Source organism: Pleurodeles waltl, chromosome 6 (assembly GCF_031143425.1).
Source record: "Pleurodeles waltl isolate 20211129_DDA chromosome 6, aPleWal1.hap1.20221129, whole genome shotgun sequence".
NCBI classification, from domain to species: Eukaryota; Metazoa; Chordata; class Amphibia; order Caudata; family Salamandridae; genus Pleurodeles; species Pleurodeles waltl.
Window position 1 is genome coordinate 1,716,211,460 of NC_090445.1, and position 17,561 is coordinate 1,716,229,020.

Below are 17,561 nucleotides of genomic sequence, written 5' to 3' on the forward strand. Positions count from 1 at the left end.
TGGCCCATGGCCTTAGCTTGTCTTCGGTCTTCGCCCCAGACATATATCACCGAACAGCACAAGGTATCATCCTGGTGCATTGACATCTGGTCCTGCACATGCACTATCTTGTGAGGCATACTGTGGCTTACCAAGAACTGGAAGGTGCTTGGACTCTACCCATTGCTTACTATTGGTTGGCTTTCCTTGACACTCTCCTTTGCCTGCCTCCTATTGGTTCCCAGCTTGTCAGTTTTGTGTATTTCTGTACTACGGAGCATTACTTCTTTGCAGTCCCTTTGTGCGACTGGCATCACTGCTTCCACTGCTCGGGCTCTGTTTTCCTTTGTGTGCAGCACTTCAGTAGAGTGCCTGTGTATTTGAGGTGTTTCTCTCTTCTGTGTCTCTCCCCCTGCGCCCCGTGTTGCTCTCTGTTTTCTGATTGATTTTCCCCAACCCCATCTCTCTTGCCCGTGTGTTCCTCCCCATTGTGTCATCCCTTCTGGGGCCTCTGTGTTGCTTCCTCCCTCCTGGGCCCTCTGTGTTGCCTCCTCCCTCCTGGCCCTCTGTGTTGCTTCCTCCCTCCTGGGCCCTCTGTGTTGCTTCCTCCCTCCTGGGCCCTCTGTGTTGCTTCCTCCCTCCTGGGCCCTCTGTGGTGCTTCCTCCCTCCTGGGCCCTCTGTGTTGCTTCCTCCCTCCTGGCCTCTCTGTGTTGCTTCCTCCCTCCTGGCCTCTCTGTGTTGCTTCCTCCCTCCTGGGCCTTCTGTGTTGCCTCTTCCCTCCTGCGCCCTCTGTGTTGCCTCCTCCCTCCTGCGCCCTCTCTGTTACTTCCTCCCTCCTGGCCTCTCTGTGTTGCTTCCTCCCTCCTGGCCTCTCTGTGTTGCTTCCTCCCTCCTGGGACCTCTGTGTTGCTTCCTCCCTCCTGGGCCCTCTGTGTTGCTTCCTCCCTCCTGGGCCCTCTGTGTTGCTTCCTCCCTCCTGGGCCCTCTGTGTTGCTTTCCTCCCTCCTGCGCCCTCTGTGTTGCTTTTCTCCCTTCTGCGCCCTCTGTGTTGCTTTTCTTCCTCCTGCGCCCTCTGTGTTGCTTCCTCCCTCCTCCCTCCTGCGCCCTCAGTGTTGCTTTCCTCCCTCCTGGGTTGCTTTTTCTCCAACCTCTTTTGCTTTTGTGTCTTCTGCAGCCTTCCACCGCTGTTGCTCTGATGTTCGTCCCATTTTTCTTCGGTGCCCCTCCTCCATCCCACAGTGTTGCTTCGCCATTCACCCACCACCCTCACCAGTATTGCTTAATCGATCACCACCTGCCCCGTGCTGCTCTGCTCCCCCCCTACTGCTGTAAAAATAAAAAACACTTTGGCACGTTTTATTTTCATTTTAGTTACCAATCCAACTTGGATCAGTAACTACGAAGGTAAATAAAACACCTATGTCGTTTTGTAGGTGCCACATGCCTGTAGGCCGCATCAGAGGCGCTTAAGGTTTTGGATGTTTTGTTCTTTTTACTTTAGCCAGACTGCACTGCCTCGGGGATGCTGCCAGCGTTGCCACTGCTTGTTTTCTGTGCTCTTGGACGCAGATCCAGAATTTTTCCCTTCTGAACTTTCTGTGAAAATGTTAAAGTGCAGTATTTTGGGCTGATATCCCGCCCAAAGCTGTCAGGCTTTAAATGTTGCTGCTCCTCTGGCAGGCGGATGTAAGTATTGAATCCTCACTACGTCGGTCCTGTTACGTTACTCAGTCCTGCGAGAAATGTGGGTGCATGTCTGCTGATGCCATAAACTAGGGAGATGCCAAGGACTTAATGGCTCAGCTCCAGGACCTGTATGTGGCACAGGCTCCTCAGCTGGCCTCAGAAGAGGTGCCCTCAGCTCTCCTGGCCCCTAGGGCTGGCCCGGCACCCTCCTTGGCCTTCGTCAAGACAACGTGGGCCTACAACCCATTCTGGACCTTCACGACCTGAACTACTCCTCTGCAAGGAAAAGTCCAGAAAACGCCCTCTTAGCCTTGGATCCCGGTGCCTTGCTAGTGTCCCTCACTTGCAGAGCGCGCACTCTCATGTGTCGATCCTACAGGTGCAGGGGATGCTTCCTGTGGCTTTTGCTGGGGGTCCACTGAATATCAATCTGCAGTCGTGCTGTTTGGGCGACTTCAGCGCATTCCTGTTAACAAGAGTGATGTCGGTGCTGGAGACGCACCTCAGCAGGTTGCTCATTAAAGGTGTCTTCACTGCAGCTGGTGTCGGACCGCGTTTTGTTGACGATCTCGCTGCTGTTTGATCTGGGTTCGCGTCTCTAGCCCTGTCAGTGATTGCTCTTTATTGGTACAAAACAGGACAGTGTTTCTCCAGGCCTACCCACCACTCCAGGAGTGCGTGAACCCCAAAGTATCAGGAGAAAGCTCTTCCTCCAACCCAGACATTCCAGCATCTTCTGGGCTTCCTCACCTAATGTTGCTAGTGCCTCCTGCTGGTGCCCAGGCATGGACTGCTGGGCATGTACCCACCAGCAGATTTCACAGGAGGTACTGGTCCAGCGTCTCTGGTGGAGGAGCACCAGCCTGGTGGTGGGGGCCCTTCTGTCCACCTCAGACAGTGGCCACTGTGTGACCTATGCCTCTTGCCTCATTCAGAGAAGTCACCTCTGCACTGCTGATCAGAAGACACCGGTCTCTGTCCGACAAAAGTTTTAACCTGCTCGAAGTCTGTCAATGCATCTGGATCTCAAGGTGGGCTTGCTATCCATCTGCAGTCGGTGACTTTCTGCTGACGGACAGTACACACATGATGCGGTATACCAAGAAGCAGGGTGGTGTGGATTCATGCTTCCTGCATCTGGAGCACTCAGTCTGTGGTCATGGGGTAGGCTTACAACGTTTGGCTGGTGGTAAGCTATCCGGCAGGTTCCCTCAGCATGTGACCTCAGACAGCACCACCTTCACAACCACAAGTGATGTCTTCACACGGAGGAGGTCCGATACATCGCCTACCACTAGTGAAGCTCTCCAGGCAATCTCTCTTCTACGTGAGACATCAGGCAGTGACCGCAGTTCTGCTGCTTCCACTGAAGTAATCCCAGGGAGATCTCAGCATCCAACGCCCACCTCTAGGACATGTTCCCTCCTGTTCTTTTTATCGCTCGTGGCGCGAGGAACCTGCATCCGGGCCGAGCTCAGATGGTCTTGATTACACTGATTGGCCTGGGATGGTGTGGGTGTTTTGATCTGCTTCACCCATCCCTATATCCACACCCCGTCTCTTCTTCTTCTTCCAGACAGAGGACCTCCTCTCTTCCCCCTACAGGAGGAGGGGCAGGCCTTGAGAGCCTCCATCTTGAGATTGAGCTGCGCATATTGAGTTCCGTTGATTTGCCCTCAAAGCCATTGATGTAATTCTGCGAGGCACCGGTTCTGCGCATTGGGCTCGCTCTGTACCATGGTGCACCGGAGGGATCGTTGACGCTCTCAAGATGAATTTATCTTATGTGCTACATTTTTCATTATCTCATTCCTAAGCTTTGCTTTTAGCACACTTTAAGGTCATTTGGTAGTCTGCTCGAGCTTTCTGTGTTTTTCTGATCAGCCATCTCTGTTAAAATCTGTTGCCATGTGGCTTCTGAGGGGGATGATGTACTTTTCCTCCTCATTTTGTGATGCCTCAGTGGGATCGTAATTTGGTGCTTTGCGTTCTAGATGCCTTCCCCAGGCATCGTTGTTCTTCCACTGAGGTGTCTTTTCTTTCTAACTTGGTGACTCAGTTTCCTGTGGGCCAATCATTACTTTCTCAATGATCTCCCTCCTCCTCATCACACCGAAGAGGAGGAACGGCTGCACCTTTAGGACCCCTAGGACACTCGGCTTTCATAAGGACAAGGACCCCTGAGTGTCAGGAACATGATGATCTTGTCAAGGGCCACACGGGCTCCTAGAAGGGCAAGGCAGGTTAGAAGCTGAGTCTCCTCTCGTGGATCCTCCTGTGTACCAGGAAATGCCATGCCCTCACCAAGGTTGCATCTCTTGAGGCAATCGAGCCCGTTCCACCCAGGCTGAGGCTATGTCAGTGTTTTCCAGGAAGTGCTGGATATCTGCCAGGCAGCAATCTGGTTGTGTGTGCAGACTTTTACCAGGCCTCCTCAGATCCACACAAAACATCACTTTGCTAGATGAGCATTGCAGGTGTGACTATTTCCTCAGAATGACCACCTGGGAGGTAGTTTTTTTTTACTGAATGAAGAGATAAGGAAGCTACAGATAGAAGTATCTTTCAGACGAAAAAGTTGCTTACCTTTGGAAATGATTTTTCTGGTGGATTTTCTCAGGCCAGCCTTTTTGTGCCCAAGTTACAAAATGAATACTTTTTCAAATGCTCTGCTGCTTGATAAATATTGTGTGTGTCTATGTGTTTATTATTGTGAGGCTGTTTGTTTGTTTCTGTCAGTGTGTGTGTGTGTGTGTGTGTATCTTTCTTTATGTTTGTGGGTTCTAAGCATATGTCTCATGTTGTGCCTGTCTTTCTGTGTGTCTGATGTTTTGTGTTCCTTTTTGTGTTTCTGTGCCTGTCATTCTGTGCACGTATGCCTTTGTGCATGTGACTGTGTGTGTGTGTGTGCCTCTGTGAGCATGTATTTGTCTTTGCATGTGTGTGTTGTGCCTCTGTGAGCATGTATTTGTCTTTGCGTGTGTGTGCCTCTGTGAGCATGTATTTGTCTTTGCATGTGTGTGTTGTGCCTCTGTGAGCATGTATTTGTCTTTGCGTGTGTGTGTTGTGCCTCTGTGAGCATGTATTTGTCTTTGCATGTGTGTGTTGTGCATCTGTGAGCATGTATTTGTCTTTGCGTGTGTGTGTTGTGCTTCTGTGAGCATGTATTTGTCTTTGCATGTGTGTGTTGTGCCTCTGTGAGCATGTATTTGTCTTTGCATGTGTGTGTGTTGTGTCTCTGTGAGCATGTATTTGTCTTTGCATGTGTGTGTGTTGTGTCTCTGAGCATGTATTTGTCTTTGCGTGTGTGGGTGTTGGGCCTCTGTGAGCATGTATGTGTCTTTGCATGTGTGTGTGCGCTTCTCTGTATTGCTGTGCGTGTGTTTGTGTGTGTCTGTGCATCTTTACAATCAGTTCGGTGAATGACATTACTTCTTTCATGATATGTTTTTTGTGCTACACTCGGTGGTCCCTGTCCCTTCACCCAGTGACCCTCTCTCCTCACCCCCCGTCTTTGTCCCACCCCCCGCAGGTCTTCCTCCACTCCATGGTCCGAGACGCGCACGGACGGAAAATGAGCAAGTCTTTGGGTAATGTGCTGGACCCCCTGGATGTGATCTCAGGGGTCTCCCTGCAGGTACGTAATGCACGTCTCTTCTCCCTTGTGGCCCTCTCATGCTCACCCTCCTCTGGGTCCTTACCCAGGGACCTTACCCCTCTGTCTTTCTCTCGCCAGCGACTTCACGAGAAGCTTCGTGACGGGAACCTGGATCCCCGGGAGGTGGCTTTGGCGGAGGAAGGCCAGGCAAGTCCTATGCCCATCAGTCACCAGCCTGCGCCAGCGTGCATTATGCTTAGTGTGTTGTAGTTCAGGGTTTTATGGGAATTGTGGGAACCTGGATCCCCGGGAGGTGGCTTTGGCAGAGGACAGACAGGCAAGTTGTAAGGAAATGCCTCCTTCGCATGGTTACCCCCTGACTTTTTGCCTTTGCTGATGCCAAGTTATGATTTGAAAGTGTGTTGAGGCCTGCTAACCAGGCCCCAGCACCAGTGTTCTTTCCCTAACCTGTACCTTTGTCTCCACAATTGGCACACCCTGGCATCCAGGTAAGTCCCTTGTAACTGGTACCCCTGGTACCAAGGGCCCTGGTGCCAGGGAAGGTCTCTAAGGGCTGCAGCATGTCTTATGCCACCCTGGGGACCCCTCACTCAGCACAGACACACTGCTTGCCAGCTTGTGTGTGCTGGTGGGGAGAAAATGACTAAGTCGACATGGCACTCCCCTCAGAGTGTCATGCCAACCTCACTCTGCCTATGGCATAGATAAGTCACCCCTCTAGCAGGCCTTACAGCCGTAAGGCAGGGTGCACTATACCACAGGTGAGGGCATAGGTGCATGAGCACTATGCCCCTACAGTGTCTAAGCAAAACCTTAGACATTGTAAGTGCAGGGTAGCCATAAGAGTATATGGTCTGGGAGTCTGTCATGCACGAACTCCACAGCACCATAATGGCTACACTGAATACTGGGAAGTTTGGTATCAAACTTCTCAGCACAATAAATACACACTGATGCCAGTGTACATTTTATTGTGAAATACACCCAGAGGGCATCTTAGAGATGCCCCCTAAAAACATACCTGACTTCCAGTGTGGGCTGACTAGTTTTGCCAGCCTGCCACACACCAGACATGTTGCTGGCCACATGGGGAGAATGCCTTTGTCACTCTGTGGCTAGTAACAAAGCCTGTACTGGGTGGAGGTGCTTCTCACCTCCCCCTGCAGGAACTGTAACACCTGGCGGTGAGCCTCAAAGGCTCACCCCCTTTGTTACAGCGCCACAGGGCATCCCAGCTAGTGGAGATGCCCACCCCCTCTGGCCACGGCCCCACTTTTGGCGGCAAGGCCGGAGGAGATAATGAGAAAAACAAGGAGGATTCACTGGCCAGTCTGGACAACCCCTAAGGTGTCCTGAGCTGAGGTGACTCTGACTTTTAGAAATCCTCCATCTTGCAGATGGAGGATTCCCCCAATAGGATTAGGGATGTGCCCCCCTCCCCACCGGGAGGAGGCACAAAGAGGGTGTAGCCACCCTCAGGGCTAGTAGCCATTGACTACTAACACCCAGACCTAAACACACCCCAAAATTGAGTATTTAGGGGCACCCTAGAACCTAGGAAACTAGATTCCTGCAACCTGAAGGCGAAGAAGGACTGCTGACCTGAAGCCCTGCAGAGAAGACGGAGACACCAACTGCTTTAGCCCCAGCCCTACCGGCCTGTCTCCCCACTTCAAGAAAAACTGCAACAGCGACGCGTCCCCCAGGGTCCAGCGACCTCTGAAGCCTCAGAGGACTACCCTGCATCTAAAAGGACCAAGAACTCCCGAGGACAGCGGCCCTGTTCCACAAAGACTGAAACTTGCAACAAAGAAACAACTTTTAAAGGACTCCACGTTTCCTGCCGGAAGCGTGAGACTTTCCACTCTGCACCCGACGCCCCCGGCTCGACCTGCGGAGAAACAACACTACAGGGAGGATTCCCCGGTGACTGCGAGCCCCTGAGTAGCCAGAGTTGAACCCCCTGAGCCCCCACAGCGACGCCTGCAGAGGGAATCCAGAGGATCCCCCTGAACGCGACTGCCTGCTGCACAGAACCCAACGCCTGGTAAAGACCCTGCATCCGCAGCCCCCAGGACCTGAAGGATGCGACCTCCAGTGCAGAAGCGACCCCCAGGTGGCCCTCTCCCTTGCCCAGGTGGTGGCCCCCCCTTGCCTGACTGCTTCGCTGGGGAGACCCCTGGGTCTCCCATTGAAACCAATTGCAAACCCCACGCCTGTTTGCACTCTGCGCCCGCCCCTGTGCCGCTGAGGGTGTACTTTTTGTGCTGACTTGTGCCCCCCGTGCCCTACAAAACCCCCCTGGTCTGCCCTCCAAAGTCGCGGGTACTTACCTGCTGGCAGACTGGAACCGGGGCACCCCCTTCTCCATTGAAGCCTATGCGTTTTGGGCACCAATTTGACCTCTGCACCTGACCGGCCCTGAGCTGCTGGTGTGGTAACTTTGGGGTTGCCCTGAACCAACCACGGTGGGCTACCTTGGACCCAACTTTGAACCCTGTAGGTGTTATACTTACCTGCAAAACTAACCAATACTTACTCCCCCCAGGAACTGTTGAAAATTGCACTGTCTAGTTTTAAAATAGCTTATTGCCATTTTTGCCAGAATTGTACATGATATTGTGTTGATTCAAAGTTCCTAAGATACCTGAGTGAATACCTTTCATTTGAAGTATTACTTGTAAATCTTGAACCTGTGGTTCTTAAAATAACCTAAGAAAATATATTTTTCGATACAAAAACCTATTGGCCTGGAATTGTCTTTGAGTGTGTGTTCCTCATTTATTGCCTGTGTGTATGTACAACAAATGCTTAACACTACCCTCTGATAAGCCTACTGCTCGAGCACACTACCACAAAATAGAGCATTCGTATTATCTCTTTTTGCCACTATCTTACCTCTAAGGGGAACCCATGGATTCTGTGCATGCTATTCCTTACTTTGAAATAGACCATACAGAGCCAACTTCCTACACAAGTCCTGTGCCCATCAGTCACCAGCCAGCGCCAGTGTGCATTATACTTACTGTGTTGCAGGCCAGGGTTTGATGGGACTTGTGGGAGCCTGGATCCCCAGGGGGTGGCTTTGGCAGAGGAAGGCCAGGCAAGAGTCATGCCCATCAGTCTCCGGCCAGCGTGCATTATACTTACTGTGTTGCAGGCCAGGGTTTGATGGGATTGCATCTCTGTAAGTTACTGCTGGGCAGATGCAGGACACACACTGGTGTTTCCAAGGCATTGAGAGCTCTCCTGTATCTAGCAGCCAAAGCTGCGCCAGTGAGGGGCAGTTAATGTGGGATTTGCAAACTGTTTTCAGTCTTTGAAATCTTCGGGTCTATCGGGGCCTCAGTGTCACCCCGGTGCCTTCTCGATAGTTTCTGGTGATCCACCTAGCCGTCTTATCACCGATGGACCCAGCGCGCGAAGTCTCACTGATGTCCAGGCCTCGGTGTGCGCTGTGATCTCACTCTTGTCTTTCCTTTCAGAGGAGGGATTTCCCATCTGGGATCCCAGAGTGTGGGACGGATGCCCTGAGGTTTGCGCTGTGTTCCCACCGAGTCCAAGGTGAGTGTTGGAGCTCCTTGGTCGCTTTTAGATGTAATATGATCCAAATGAATTCTAAAATCAAAAGAATAAAATCAATGTTTAAACTAGTTCATCTGTCTAGAAGTATGATCACTCTGTCATTGTGGGGCTATCACCTGGAACCGCTAGTAAAGCTGTCTCCCATCAGGATTAGATCTTAATGTGACCTACCTTCCCTTTCTAACACTTGGAATGTCTCCTGGCAGCGGGTAACTCATCTGAGCACCACGGTGCAGAGGGGGTTTCCTGCAGCATCTTTACCCATGCAGTAAGAGCCTCTGTCCGCAGCGGGTGTCAGCCAGGTCCGCATACTGAAGTATTACTGGTGAGGGTGAGAAGGGACCCTCTGTGGACCATCAGTGGCCCTGCCTGGCTCCACCTGCCTGACTGGGCCCTGTCAGCACTCATTTCATGCACTAGTGCATGGTTTTGGGGCGATCAGTATTCGACAACATCTCTAAAGTGGCACCAGTATCAAAGTATATTTAGTTTCATGTATATAAATTAAAGTTTGTAACAAATAAATCAGAAGCTTCCCAAGTTTAGATCCTCAGCTCCTTGCAGTCCTGTGGACATTTCCGGTTCTGAAGCAGAGCCGGAGGGAAAGCCCCTCCTCTGAGTGCTCCACAAAGGGGTCTGCATCGATGTACAATAACAGACAAAGCCCATAGTACTCTACAAGAGTTAAGGCTTAGTCCCTCACATGATTGGAATTACAGACATCACAGGGTGACTGCCCCCTTCCCCAGGGCTGTATGAGGCAGGAGATGAAATCAGAGACATAAACAATCACAGCTGTAGTTGGGCTTAAATTCTAAAACAACAAAATACAATATCAAGTTACAACAGGTCTCTGGGGTGAGTGACATCAAATCCATGTATCTGATCATTAAATCCAGCGGGTACCGAATCTGATATCCACAAAAAGGGGGGTTCCTAACTACACATGATACAAGTAGTTTCTACAAAATGTAAACTGAATGCTAGTTGATCGTGTGAGTCTGGGAGTAGGAGAACATTGTTGCAAAAAATATAAAAAGTCTTTCCCTATTTTTCCACCAAAGGTGTGTTCTATGTTATTCACAATTGAGCTCTGGTGTAAAAAAAAGCTCGTATCGTATAATTTATTAAGGGAAATTAAACATTGAGAATTAACAAGCATAGAAAAAGATCATGTACCTGGTAGTAGGTGAGATGCCGGGGAATATTTGTTGCAGCATTCAAAATGAGAACATTACAAAAATCGATAATGTGGGTTGGATTTGAAATATTAGATCATAAGTAGGTAGTTGAGACAATGACAGTGTCTTAGAATCATCAGCAGCGCTGCCCACATTTGGTTACAGTAACTACAGTCCCACTGAGTTCCACATTTCTGAGGTATATTTTCTATTATCTGAATGATAAAAATACTACATGAAAAAGCCTGAACAAAAAAAGGCAAAAAGTGTGTGTGTATGTATATTTTCAGTGAACACGGCTTTCTCACCGGGCGGGACAGACTGAACCTAGACAGCCTAAATCAAATAAAGCCAGCAAATGGAAAGCATGAAATCATGAGTTACAAACCACAAAGCCAATGGCAAGTGAAGGGCAGAATGCATCCAGAGTCAACTTTCTGAAATTCCCCAGTATAGTTTTCCGCATGCCACACAGCTGCGCTGTATGGGAGGCTGTGACCTAAAACAGTCCATTGTGCCCAGTGAGTCATGAACCTGACCCAGGCTGGTTTAACGAGGAATGCAGGGCGGCTACTAAGCAGCTCCCCAAAGATTGGCTACCTCACGAGGTGCGTATAAAAAATCCATTCATGCCAGAAAGCTGGCTGTCGAGCATGAAATGTGAGGCAATCTTGTAGCAGCTATGGCTGTAAAGGACTCCAGTGGTTTTTGGAAAATTGTCAACCGATCGAAAGTTTCTGAAGCCTTGACAGGTGGTCTGGGGGCAAACATTAGTGCTGAGCTCAGGGTTAACCACTATAAAGCGGTCTAATCCTATCCAGAACCCATATATTGTAGCTATGTAGAGCACCTTTGATTAGATTTGGTTTAACTGAGGGGAGCGAGGCAATTAGCGTCAGTCCTCCGAGGACGGCCTCCAGCCCTGACTGGGTCTCCCTGGATCTTTACAAGGAGAAAGTGGGGTGCTGGACGCCTGTTATTCCTAACGTGGCTAACAGCGCTGCTGCTAGTGGGCTCCGGGTCTCTTGGCCCACAGCTATGATGATTCCTGGATGTAGGCGAGACCCCAGTGCTGTAGATCAGTTTCTCGGTTGGAGTCCACAGTCAGTCATTGGGCGTGTTGTCCCCAGTAGGATTCAGAAGTGGGCCGGGCGTAATCAGGTGCATTCTCCCAAGCACTATGGGTTTAGAGAGGGACTCTGTACCATAGAGCAATGTCTCCATCTTTACCCAGTCATTGCCAAGGGGGGGGGGGTGCTTCTCTCCTCTGTGGACTTCAGCAGCAGCTTCGACAGAGTTCACCACAGTAAGTTCTGAAAGAGTCTGGCCTAGTGTTTGACCAGGCTCGTTGTTTCTACGGGCCCTTCGCTGTGGGGCGAGTACCACTGTAAGGTGTAGCCGGGAGGCGAGTGAGCAGATTCCTTTAATTTGCAGCGAGGTGGTCACCAGGGCCGCGTCCTGGCTCCCACGGTGTCCCCTTGTCCGTAAGTGGTACAAGCGTGTGCAATCCTCAGGGAACGACCTGCTAAGCTCAGGCCCACCTTCGCGCCTGCTGTGCTTTAAGGACATTCTGCTCTTTCGATGCCCCGTACCCCCAAAGGTTTGAGGGCCCAGATTAAGAGATTAGTTGTTTTATGGATAATTTAGAATTGAAACGAATATCTCCAAACCTACATACATGATGTGTAACTGAAGAGCAGCCCAGGAAGGTTCCTTCTGGATCAAGGGTGGGCATGTGGGGCAGGTTACCAGCCTCCCCTACCTAGAAATTACGTTTAACTCCAAATGGTTGTGGATGCTGCGCGTCGCGAACCGATGTTTGATTCGTTCTCTTGGGGCCTGGTTTGATGTAGGCAACAGGCAGATCCAACCTCTCCTGGAGGTTGATATGTCAGAATGTTTACCTGTTCCAAGGTATGGTTCTGGAGTTGGGGTCACTGGGATGTTACTGGGGTACCCGCAGAGGATAATCTGTTCTCCAGCGTCTGCTCGGCCTTCCCCCCTTGATTCCACGCCTTCATTACACGAGGAACTGTGTTTGGCCCGTGCATCTGCTCCAGTGGGCCAAGAATCATGGTACTCTCAGACGCCAGGTTACCACAGATTGTATGAACCGCGAGAAGGGCACTGTCCTCCCCTGGTATGTGAAATCCACCTCCAAAGCCATGGGATGGCCAGAATGCTTACATCACCCACTGCTTGGCCAAAGCTGATACCCTCAAAGTTACAAAGCTCTTTATGTCAGTGTGACACCTAGAGACAAGAGGGGTTGGGGCATCATTCGAACATCATCATCTCGAGCCCTTCTTGACTTGGGTCCAGAGCCCTGGGAAGATCAGTCTTAGCCACACTGCGGCTGGGACGTCTAGGTCCAGTATGATCAAGCGCCCATCCTCGCCTGCCCTTGCGATGGGATCACCGCACAAACATTAGGACACGTTGTCTTCAGTTGTAAATATTATACATTGCAAACCAAAAGGTTTTCAAGAACCAGTTCTTAAGTTTTAGTTTCGACCAACGTAAGCCCGTCCTACTCATGCTCCCAAACCCCTTCTTCTGCTCTAATGTAGGAAAGTTTTTGAAGTCAGTTTTACGTAAACAAAATTTATTGACAGTCTGATATCTCCCTTTTTTATCATCCCGTATTTTAAGTGTATTCATGTTTTCTATAATTATTTCTGACCTTAATGCTTTTGTGATTGTTTTTTACACAATCAAATAAAGCCATTTATTGATTGATTGACTTATTGATCTGTGTACTGAGATGTTCACGAGTTGAAATAATCAATGAAGAAAAGAAATGTAAAACTTGAGTTACAAAAGCTCTAGGTGTGCTCTAAACTCGAATGGACGGTCCAACAGACAGGCAGAGTAGGATCCCATAAACAAAGCGATGGGCTCCACCCTGAAGCCCGAGTTGTTTCTGCATGTGATGTCATTGGTACTCTCTTGCGTCCTTCTCCTCCTTCTTCCAGGCGATGACCTTAACCTCGACGTGGCTGCCGTCCTCAGCATCCGACACTTCTGCAACAAGGTCTGGAATTCGCTGAAGTTCACGCTGGCTGCCCTGGGGGAGGAGTTCTCACCAGTGCCCCTCGGGGAGGTGAGTTTTGTTGTTCAGATGCTTCTGGTAGGAATTATGACTCGTGGAAGAGCGCTCAAGATTTAATTTCCTGCCACTCCTGGGAGATTCAGGTCCCTACTAGAGACCAGGTGTATTCTGAAACCAGTTGAGGCTTTGCTGATCCCGCCACCTATTGGCCGGTGGATTGGGAGGATCTCTACTGAATATTACATCTCTCTAAGGTCTTGTTCATCTCAGCATCATTCAAAGAAATACATATTCATCCTGGCACTTCTCAGAGGCCAGCTTGGTTCTAGCACCTCTTGGACACCTTCTTTGTTTGAGCACCTCTAAAAAACCGTATAGATTTGAATGGCAGTTGGAGACCTCGTTTCTGGCACCTCTCAGAGGCCTCGTTTGTTTTATTCCTTTAAACTCCTTCTTTTTAGACACTTCTGTTGGTTTCAGCACCTCCCAGAGACCATCTGTGTCCTGGATCTCCAAGCTTTATCCACTAATATTAGAACCATGAGGGCTCCATTGCAGACAGCGGCTTAGCAGAGGGTTGTTAGTGGTTGATTTATATTTCACCCTCTATTGGCGGATTCGTCTCAAGAAATCGAAGCCGTTCTTCCTCAGCTTCTGCTGGTTTTTAAAGGCCCTCTCCTGTGTTCCAGGCCCTCCCCAGTGTTCCAGGCCCTCCCCAGTGTTCCAGGCCCTCTTCTCCTGTGTTCCAGGCCCTCTTCTCCTGTGTTCCAGGCCCTCTCCTGTGTTCTAGGCCATCTCCTGTGTTCTAGGCCCTCTCCTGTGTTCCAGGCCCTCTCCTGTGTTCCAGGCCCTCTCCTGTGTTCTACGCCCTCTCCTGTGTTCTAGCCCCTCACCTGTGTTCCAGGCCCTCACCTGTGTTCTAGGCCCTCTCATGTGTTCCAGGCCCTCTTCTGTGTTCTAGGCCCTCTTCTGTGTTCTAGGCCCTCTTCTGTGTTCTAGGCCCTCTTCTGTGTTCTAGGCCCTCTTCTGTGTTCTACGCCCTCTCCTGTGTTCTAGCCCCTCACCTGTGTTCTAGCCCCTCACCTGTGTTCTAGCCCCTCACCTGTGTTCTAGGCTCTCACCTGTGTTCTAGGCCCTCACCTGTGTTCTAGTTCTAGGCCCTCTCCTGTGTTCTAGTCTCTCACCTGTGTTCCAGGCCCTCACCTGTGTTCTAGTTCTAGGCCCTCTCCTGTATTCGAGGCACTTTCCTCTGTTTGAGGCCCTCTCATGTGTTTGAGGCCCTCTCCTGTGTTCCAGGCCCTCTCCTGTGTTCTAGCCCATCTTCTGTGTTCTAGCCCATCTTCTGTGTTCTAGCCCATCTTCTGTGTTCTAGCCCCTCTTCTGTGTTCCTGGCCCTCTCCTGTGTTCCTGGCCCTCTCCTGTGTTCCAGGCCCTCTCCTGTGTTCTAGCCCCTCGCCTGTGTTCTAGGCTCTCACCTGTGTTCTAGGCCCTCACCTGTGTTCTAGTTCTAGGCCCTCACCTGTGTTCTAGTTCTAGGCCCTCTTCTGTGTTCCAGGCCCTCTTCTGTGTTCCAGGCCCTCTTCTGTGTTCCAGGCCCTCTCCTGTGTTCTAGGCCCTCTCCTCTGTTTGAGGCCCTCTCCTCTGTTTGAGGCCCTCTCCTCTGTTTGAGGTCCTCTCATGTGCTCCAGGCCCTCTCCTGTGTTCCAGGCCCTCTCCTGTGTTCTAGCCCCTCTTCTGTGTTCTAGGCCCTTTTCTGTGTTCTAGGCCCTTTTCTGTGTTCTAGGCCCTTTTCTGTGTTCTAGGCCCTCTTCTGTGTTCTACGCCCTCTTCTGTGTTCTACGCCCTCTCCTGTGTTCCAGGACCTCTCCGGTGTTCCAGGCCCTCTCCTGTGTTCCAGGCCCTCTCCTGTGTTCCAGGCCCTCTCCTGTGTTCCAGGCCCTCTCCTGTGTTCTAGCCCCTCGCCTGTGTTCTAGCCCCTCACCTGTGTTCTAGGCTCTCACCTGTGTTCTAGTTCTAGGCCCTCTTCTGTGTTCGAGGCCCTCTCCTGTGTTCCAGGCCCTCTCCTGTGTTCCAGGCCCTCGCCTGTGTTCTAGCCCCTCGCCTGTGTTCTAGCCCCTCGCCTGTGTTCTAGCCCCTCACCTGTGTTCTAGGCTCTCACCTGTGTTCTAGTTCTAGGCCCTCTTCTGTGTTGGAGGCCCTCTTCTGTGTTCCAGGCCCTCTTCTGTGTTCCAGGCCCTCTTCTGTGTTCCAGGCCCTCTTCTGTGTTCCAGGCCCTCACCTGTGTTCCATGCCCTTTTCTGTGTTCTAGGCCCTCTTATGTGTTCTAGGCCATCTCCTGTGTTCCAAGCCCTCTCCTGTTATAGGCCCTCACCTATTTATCTTGCCTGTAACTTGCTTAGCAGGCATTTAACAGCCAGTATAGTTCTCAGCAGCAGGCTCAACTGCCTTCCTAGGTGATTTCTGTTTCTTGTTTAAGAAGCTCCCTGCCATGTGTTGAGGAAAAATCAAGAAAGTTGATATCTGGAAGGTTCTCAGACTCACATTATCTTGTTACTCAGTGGAGGAAGAGTGTTATTCCGGCACCTCGTATTGATTTTTGTGCTCTAGGGTATCAGGTTGGTTCCAGCACCTCCCTGAGGTATTGTTACTTCTTGGTACTCTCTTATGTTATATCATTTACACACCTTTCGTATGCCACGTTGGTTCTAGGTCCCCTTGAAGCCACATGTTGGTTCTAACACATTTTGGAGGCCATGTTAGTGCCTATACCTCTGGGAGGCCATGTTGGATCCAATACCTCTGGGAGGCCATGTTGGTTCCAATACCCCTGGGAGGCCACGCTGGTTCCACTACCCCTGGGAGGCCACGCTGGTTCCAGTACCTCTGGGAGGCCATGTTGGTTCCAGTACCTCTGGGAGGCCATGTTGGTTAATACCCCTGGGAGGCCACGTTGGTTCCAATACCTCTGGGAGGCCACGCTGGTTCCAATACCTGGGGAGGCCATGTTGATTCCACTACCTCTGGGAGGCCACGCTGGTTCCAATACCTGGGGAGGCCATGTTGGATCAAATACCTCTGGGAGGCTATGGGGAGGCCATGTTGGATCCAATACCCCTGGGAGGCCATGTTGGTTCCAATACCCCTGGGAGGCCATGTTGGTTCCAGTACCTCTGGGAGGCCATGTTGGTTTCAGTACCTCTGGGAGGCCATGTTGGATCAAATACCTCTGGGAGGCTATGGGGAGGCCATGTTGGATCCAATACCCCTGGGAGGCCATGTTGGTTCCAATACCTCTGGGAGGCCATGTTGGTTCCAATACCTCTGGGAGGCCATGTTGGTTCCACTACCCCTGGGAGGCCACGTTGGTTCCACTACCCCTGGGAGGCCACGCTGGTTCCAATACCTGGGGAGGCCATGTTTATTCCACTACCTCTGGGAGGCCACGCTGGTTCCAATACCTGGGGAGGCCATGTTGATTCCAATACCTCTGGGAGGCCATGTTGGATCCAATACCTCTGGGAGGCCATGTTGGATCCAATACCTCGGGGAGGCCATGTTGGATCAAATACCTCTGGGAGGCTATGGGGAGGCCATGTTGGATCCAATACCCCTGGGAGGCCATGTTGGTTCGAATACCTCTGGGAGGCCATGTTGGTTCCAATACCCCTGGGAGGCCATGTTGGTTCCAATACCTCTGGGAGGCCATGTTGGTTTCAGTACCTCTGGGAGGCCATGTTGGTTCGAATACCTCTGGGAGGCCATGTTGGTTCCAATACCTTGGGAGGCCATGTTGGTTGCAATACCTTGGAGGCCATGTTGGTTCCACCTCAGTTTGATGTGAGTGGAATGTCTGTCACTTTTCATAGTTGGTGGTCTCCGCTCCTACAGACCGTGCACCCTTGCCGATGCCACGATTATTCCTTGGTTTAACCTCGACCCCCTAACAATGTACCTCCGTTTCCCTCCCGTGGCAGCTGTCTCCGACCTCTCCCATGGATGTCTGGATCTGCAGCCGCCTCTCGCAGACAGTCAGTGACTGCGGCCGTCACTTCGCAGACTACGAGCTTCACTCAGTCACCTCAGCCATTCACGGCTTCTGGCTGCAGAACTTCTGTGATGTTTACTTGGTGAGCGAGGGGCGGACACGATGCTGGAGGTCTCATATGAGAGCGCACGTGCATGGCCGTCTCTTCCTTCTCGTTTGCGCTCTTTCCCCTGCGTGTCCAGTGTGTTTTACCTCACTCCCTGCTTGTCTGTCTACTCACTCTCTCTTTGTCGGGGTTCTGTTGGTTTGCAACAGCTCTCACACTCTTTTCTTTTTTGTTTTTATACCAGTTTTGCTATTTCTTATTTGTTCTGTCATCTGTGTGCTGCATTTCCCTCTCAACCCTTCTGTCCTTATTTGCACTCTGTCCCTTGACCTCTCTTTTCCATTGTTTTATCTCCCACTCTCCTTCC

General features: G+C 51.0%; 1 protein-coding gene across 3 annotated transcripts in view; it reads left to right on the forward strand.

Annotated features, from left to right (window-relative positions):
• Positions 1-17,561, forward strand: part of VARS2 (valyl-tRNA synthetase 2, mitochondrial) — a 140,570-nt gene that overhangs the window by 99,092 nt on the left and 23,917 nt on the right. For 2 of the 3 annotated variants that reach the window (XM_069241939.1, XM_069241941.1), the window contains 5 exons: positions 5,199-5,303; positions 5,403-5,471; positions 8,771-8,849; positions 13,027-13,154; positions 17,078-17,230. In XM_069241939.1, coding sequence (XP_069098040.1) covers positions 5,199-5,303; positions 5,403-5,471; positions 8,771-8,849; positions 13,027-13,154; positions 17,078-17,230 — 534 coding nt within the window. The remainder of the gene's footprint in view (positions 1-5,198; positions 5,304-5,402; positions 5,472-8,770; positions 8,850-13,026; positions 13,155-17,077; positions 17,231-17,561) is intronic. The other variant, XM_069241942.1, reaches the window with a different exon arrangement.